The following is a 6,552-nucleotide window of genomic DNA, read 5'->3' as shown; positions in this document are numbered from 1 at the left end:
TAAATAGAACAGGAATCACACTGCATAAACTTGGATATTTGTAAATTACACATCCAAAAATTCTACAACTAAACAGCAGCTAGAAAAAAAGGCTGAACTACCACGCTTTTAAATAGCTACGTCACTACACAAACCCGACCTATATCAGCACCCGGTAATATGTTTACAGACAAACAAGATATGTAGTAAGATCATTAAACTGGGATAACCATAAATAGGAGTCTGATGCAAACCGAGGTCAGTAAAAACTGTTTGTATAATCAATGCTGTCTATTAGGCTACTCGCCAGGGACAGCTACATTGATTTCAGCGGGCTGATTCATCGAGTTGGGATGCATTGACCAGTTATCTTCATGGAAAGAAGGGGAAGTTCGATATGGATCATCTACTCCTGTAGTGGAGATAGGAATAGCAGCAGGTGTAACAGTTGTTGACACTGCTTTGTGTTTCTTGGTCTTCTGCTCGTGCTGGTTCCCCGCCAGAAAACTGCCAACCACAATCTAGTTCATACAAAAACACAAGATTAGTGCAAACTTTTCAATATTACTACCTTAGCAATTCGAACAAAATAGAAAGCAACGCAAACCCACAAATTTATAGTGGTTTAAATCCACTTGCCGCGACAATGAAGATCTTACATCTCTCTGTTTGTGTAACTATGTATGTTAATAAAAGAGCTGCGTTACCTGCACAGGACTGGCAGCAACTAATAAACCAGCAACTCCACCCCCTACAACACGCCCATCTGGGCTTGCTAATGAAACACTCATACCGCCAGATCTGTTCCTGATTCCTCCAGTCTCGGATGGCATAAACAATCCAGTCAATGACAGTATATCAAAACGACCCTAAATAACAAAAACAGTATGACGTCAAATACAAGGTCGATGACAAAAAAATACGGACATACAGAGAATGACACATAAACTAAATATCCGAACTGGCCAAGCAAAAGTAATTAATTAAAGTGACTATCCTCACTCACTGAGATAAACCTAGCATCCATGGCATATTCTAGCTAGGCAAGTTTTGCAGAAGATGAAACTGTATCAACTACATACTTTTTACGTGCTTACATTGGCTGAAATTGCATTGCTTTTACATAATCTCAAGTCCAGTGGAGCTTACTCGGAATTTTCTTTGAACTTTAGTTCATTGTCGTAATATAAAAACTACATGCATCATAATAATCCAACCAAGTTTTGTATTATGATTTTAGTTTTTCATAGATATAAGAAATTCTATAGCTAATAGCACCATATGAGAACCCAAACCTGTACTTCACAGATTTATTACAAATTCATGTCATACTAAAACTTTACAGAAGTCAAAAGAGTCGGGGTACTCTTTTTCCCACAGAAACAGAATTTATTCATCTGATTGGCAAAATTTATAATACATTTATAAAAGATCAAATTTCATTTTCAACCACACATTCCAACACTATAACATAGTCGAGATTATTAAGTGACAACTACATCCACCATAAAGGAGTGGCGCGTGTATTTTAATCCCATTCTACATATTTAGAATGTCTTTATTAAATAATGACTTTGAAGATAGTAGGATCGAGATGTCAGAAACAATAAATTCACGGCGAGGTGACATGTCATTAACCACCTTATTTATTGTAGACAGAAAAAAAGGAAAAGACCAAAGAAGGAAGTATCTTTCCTCAAAGAAAGAACTTAGACATACAAAAAGATTCTCTTCTTTTATAACTAACGAAGAGGCAACAAATTGTTCAACAAGCAAATAAATTAAATATGAGATTTTGCAAATTGCAATAGTTCTCCACTTAGAAAAGGTAAAAACAGAAATGTATTAAAATCAAATGATATTAAGGAGGTTTTTTGATATATTACAAAAAAGTAATTATTTTTAGAATCAAGACCATAAAACATAAAAATCAAATTTATGAATTGTTAAGTCTAAAATTTATTATTTAAAAAGGCAAGAGAATTTTTTTATTCCGCAATCAAATTACAACACGAGACGTGGTAATAGGCCTTCTATTACACGAGACAAAAGTAGAAATGCATTAAATCAAGCGATGATATGGAGCTTGTTTTATATAGATAGAAAAAAATAATTCTCAGATTTAAAAAAATAAGAGTACAATTAAAAAAAAAAAAAAAAAAAAAAAAAAAAAAAAAAAAATGATTTTAAAAATTCAGAATGTACATGTCAGCCGAACTAAAAGAATTGTCAAGGAGAATCAAACCAAACAAACAATTAAATCACCTCATATGTCAATGTACCACCAGAGGAATCAGGTTGACGAAGAGTTACACTTGAAATCACTCCATTAGCAGAGAGAACACATATTGCCCGAGGCCCTTGCTGAGAGAATGATATAACCTTCATAGTCACATCCTAAAACAATCAGAAGTAGACTTATTAATGCCGTAATTTTGAATTACAAGCTGTTACCCTAGATAGAAAATAATACATTATGTACATCATCACCGGAAAACAGAATAAAACTATAATTGGTACTCGAACAAAATAACTATATACGACTTAAGCTGATCCCACAGAGGGATTCCTATGCCTTAGAAATGAATGATGTATCTTAAGACACACAAAATGTTTATTAAAAATGAGATCTTGCGATTTAATTGGTGATGTCTAACTAAAATCTTACAGAAAAAGTGGCTAGATATATATCCTTTTAAGATTATGCCTAAACTTAGAAATGGCTCTGATTTATTATCCACTACAGCATAATTTGCAACAAAAGCTTTGAGATAATTGAAAAGGAGCAACACTAACTTGATAAGAATTAAAAAGGAAAAGAGGGGTAGAGAGTATAAATTATTTGTTATTCTAAGTAGCAAAATCAGTAAGTAATTTGGTAAAAGTTTACCTCTCCAGCATTAGCAGTGATTATATGAGGGGTAAAATTAGAACCCACAGAACACGGAACCAATTCACCTACAACGAAATAACATTGAAGATTAGTAACTTGATATAGTGAAACTTTACAGCCAGAATCAATTAATTTGTATCAGCTGAAACAACAGAAGTACGTATAGTTCACATCAGCTAATGCGGAAACCGGAAACAGTAAAGTTGAAAGAAAACTTCAACAAACTTTTAATTACTTTCATAGGCTTTGGCATGCAAAAATTTCAAGAGTAAGTGGAAATAGTGATCCAAGATAAACTGTTTAACAAAATACAACCTCATTTTATGAATTAAAACCCCAATTTTGAGACCAGGAACATTCTCTACAGAAGAAAAAGTTCTATATAACGGCTACAAGTTTAAGATTCCCTCAATTCCACACCATCCAAAATTGAACAAGTCAGTCATTCACATTAGGAACTTAGTTAAGGAATATATTCAAAGGTCCCACTTCTATACTCAGACATCATTTGCTATAATTCCTTTAAAGAACAAGAAATTGACCGTATGATAAATAAGATTTCAGGTTATTTTTCTTCTTTAATACCGAAAAGTACTAGAAACTATTAAATCCTCCGTACTAAACATGCATTTTAGTCTCAGAAGCCAAACACTAATGACACTACAAACACAGATCAAGAGATATAAAAGCTTCAGAAAACACGTGCATTCATTAATACTTCAGCAGCCATATATGGTATTGATCAATTATCAATCTTTACCTTCCAACTCCATTCTAGGGTTCTGTGACTTCTTGGTCGAGCCGACCGGATGTATTTTTCCGCGTTTCTGAGCAGCCGAGAAGTCGATAACCGGAGGAGGAGCCGAGGAAGAAATCGGCTTAGGGGAGATAACTTTGGTGACAGAGCCGTCAGGGGCATATTTCCTAGGCCTGCCTCTCTTCTTCTTAACAGTGGTGGTGCCATCCACCCCGGCAGCCACTGCTGTCGACGGTGTGAAACCCACCTGTGGTGGCGTCACAATCACAGGTGGCAGTGGTTCCGATCCACTCAACTGGCTTGGATTCTCTGTGGTCCTTGGAGCCACATGGTAGTCCGAGGGAGCATCTGATCCCACCACTGTTACTCCACTGCTACTCATAGTACTTTCCTTACGTTCCATATAAATTCCAAGAAACGAAAAACTTACAGTCAAACTTACCTTCAAAAATCCATTATTTTCTTGAAAACAAAGCCCAAGAAAATTTTCAAGATTTTTTAATAAATCAAAAAAAAAACTTTCGCAAAAAACAAGAAAAAAAAGTTTAAAATACCAAAAACCCAAAACCTAGATGAAGAATCCAAAAAAGATCAAAATTTTAACACTTACAAGCCCTTTCAAGTCTTGGAAAATGTTCATGAAATTCAGAGCAAGGAAAAAACAAATGGAATTTTAGTCAAATAAATTTGATTTTTTTTTTTGAAAAAATAATTAAACTTTCGGAGAAAACAGTGAGATTTAGAAGAAAAAGATTCATTGTTATTTTTTTTTTTTTCCTGGGGCTTTAAAGTTTAATTTAAGGTTCCAGACTTTCCCGAGATTGTCCTAATACCGATTTTAAAAATGTTAAAAACGGGGAAGAAATTATTAAATATTAGTCCAATTAATCATTTAATTGTTTGAAATCAAGGAAATTATGTATTTTAGTTAATAAAATGGTTATGTATTTTGGTTAATAAAATGGTTGGAGTCCGACCGATTTAAAAATAATAAAAATATTAGTATTAAATTGGAGTTGGGTAAAGTAAAATTAGGTTGCCAAGGCTTGAAGACAAGCATCACTTTCTTTTCTAAAATTAAAAAATAATATACATATAAAGACATTACATCTGTATGCATTTGTCAATTTTTTAATCGCCCCAATACATTTCATTTTTCTCTCTCCTTTTTTTAACTACACAATTTTCTATAAAATAATATTACACGTGAATCGAAAATTTTTCCTTCTTTTTCAACCTCTCATTTAAAAAAAAAAAAAAAAAACTATTCCTCTCATTTTCATTACCCAAAAATGGGGATCAAACAGGGACTAAACACTATCTTTGATCCAAATGCAGAACAGAAGTAAATAGGAAATATGGATAAAATATTACACTTTATTTGCTTGTAATTTCTTTTCCTTAGGCACCAAAGGAAAAAAAAAAAAAAAAATCCAAACTTCTGACGTGATAGGTTACAAGAATGATGTTTTGCTTAATGCAAATGAGCTGATAAGTTAAAGAGATTTTGACGGCAATAAAGGAGAGTCGAGTTATCAGGTCTTGAGTAGTCTATCATCGTTTAAGTTTAATCCATATCTAACATTGTTTCTGATTGTAAAAGTGGATTGTGTTTTTAGCTTTTGTTTATAATTTGAATAAAAATTAAAATAAAATAGTGAATTTTTATAATTGAAATGTACGATAACTAAGTTGTTAAATACAATAATATTTATAGCCCCCGTTTGGCCCCCCATTTACTGAAAATGAAAATGGGAGGAATAGTATTTTTTTTTAAAATTAGTGGTTGAAAATAAAGGAAAGATTTTCGATTTACGTGTAATATTATTTTATGAAAGATTGTGTGATTGAAAATAAGAGAGAAAAATGAAATGTAATGAGATAAAATTTAATGGAGGCCAAACGAAGGCATAATGTTATGTGTCAATATTACTCATTGTAGTAACAAGATTATGAATAATATTATGAGTCAAAGAAAAACTAAACTTCACATAGTTTGAATTAGTAAGAATTATATTTCCATTTATCTTATTCCGTATGATTTTTAATCTACTAATAATCTTTTTATCTCAATGATAGCACTATTTGTGCCTTAATTTAATGAAGTTTTAATTTTTTAATATTATTAAGAATTATTTCTTTTATTTTTAAAATTGAAAAAAAAATTGTTCATTTTGATAGTTAGGCCTACATTAGTTGCGTCTTTTGATGGCTAGGCATGCATAAAATGTTGTCAAAATAGAGTAATTGAGAATGATGTGTGGTAGAGATCCGTTCAAAACAAAGTATAGGATGGAAGCAAATCTACTTCACAAGGGTATCGTACTAAAAGAAAGTTTTAGCTAATCGACTGCATGTTAAGTAATTTCCTTTAATAAGAAAAGGCACTTTTTTAGGCAACTTCACTTTTGTAGCTATCTTCCTCCCTTTATATTTGGTTTTCAAAGTTCAAACATCTATCGTTTGTAGTCGGGCAATTGGTAAATAAGTTGGATATCTAAAGAACATAGGATCCAAGGCAAGAAAGATAACATATAAACAAATTGAAAGGCATGGAGTAGATAGGTGGTTTGACCTGTCAAACTACTTCTTAACTAGCATAGCTACTAGTTGTAGGGGCAAGGCTCGACAAGCCCTAGCCCACGCCTCTACGATAACTATCAAGGTACCACTACCTTAGAAATTCTAATGAACTCAATTTTTGCGTTGACAAACCACTCTTTTGGATTTAGGTCAAGTGATTGCTTGTACGAGAATCAATGAATTACGTCAAGTCCATATTGTTGTTGTTGCATTCATAAATATAGCGTAATGGAAAAAGATAATTTAAAAAATCAAAACTGAGATCATTTTTTAAAAATTTTAAAAGTTACTTTAAAAATGTAATATTGACATTTATTTAAAACCCATTTCCCCCTAAACT

At 32.5% G+C, this 6,552-nt stretch overlaps 1 protein-coding gene across 2 annotated transcripts; it reads right to left on the bottom strand.

Moving 5' to 3' along the window:
• On the bottom strand, positions 1-4,341 carry LOC111368778 (AT-hook motif nuclear-localized protein 1-like). 2 transcript variants are annotated; one of them, XM_022990218.1, is made up of 6 exons: positions 4,240-4,341; positions 3,633-4,020; positions 2,870-2,937; positions 2,245-2,376; positions 687-848; positions 1-500 (listed from the first exon to the last, which is right to left on the bottom strand). In XM_022990218.1, exons 1-6 carry the CDS (start codon positions 4,267-4,269, stop codon positions 279-281), a joined length of 1,002 nt encoding a protein of 333 aa, XP_022845986.1. In that variant the 5' UTR covers positions 4,270-4,341; the 3' UTR covers positions 1-278. The 2 variants fall into 2 exon arrangements, with proteins under 2 accessions (XP_022845986.1, XP_022845987.1); XM_022990219.1 differs by lacking the exon at positions 4,240-4,341 and having other exon boundaries at positions 3,633-4,160.
• Positions 4,342-6,552: the final 2,211 nt, after the last annotated feature.

Source organism: Olea europaea, chromosome 19 (assembly GCF_002742605.1).
Source record: "Olea europaea var. sylvestris chromosome 19, O_europaea_v1, whole genome shotgun sequence".
Lineage (NCBI taxonomy): Eukaryota > Viridiplantae > Streptophyta > Magnoliopsida > Lamiales > Oleaceae > Olea > Olea europaea.
The sequence above is the reverse complement of the archived record's forward strand: the minus strand, read 5'-3'. Positions and strand labels throughout refer to the sequence as shown.

What these genes read in the sequence shown, in the direction of transcription:
- LOC111368778 (XM_022990218.1), bottom strand. Translation starts at nt 4,269, where the DNA reads ATGAACATTTTCCAAGACTTGAAAGGGCTT. An exon ending in CCCTAGAATGGAGTTGGAAG is followed by an intron (nt 2,938 to 3,632) that starts GTAAAGATTGAT and finishes ATTTCGTTGTAG; the next exon opens with GTGAATTGGTTCCGTGTTCT. An exon ending in GTGGTACATTGACATATGAG is followed by an intron (nt 849 to 2,244) that starts GTGATTTAATTG and finishes TTTGTTATTTAG; the next exon opens with GGTCGTTTTGATATACTGTC.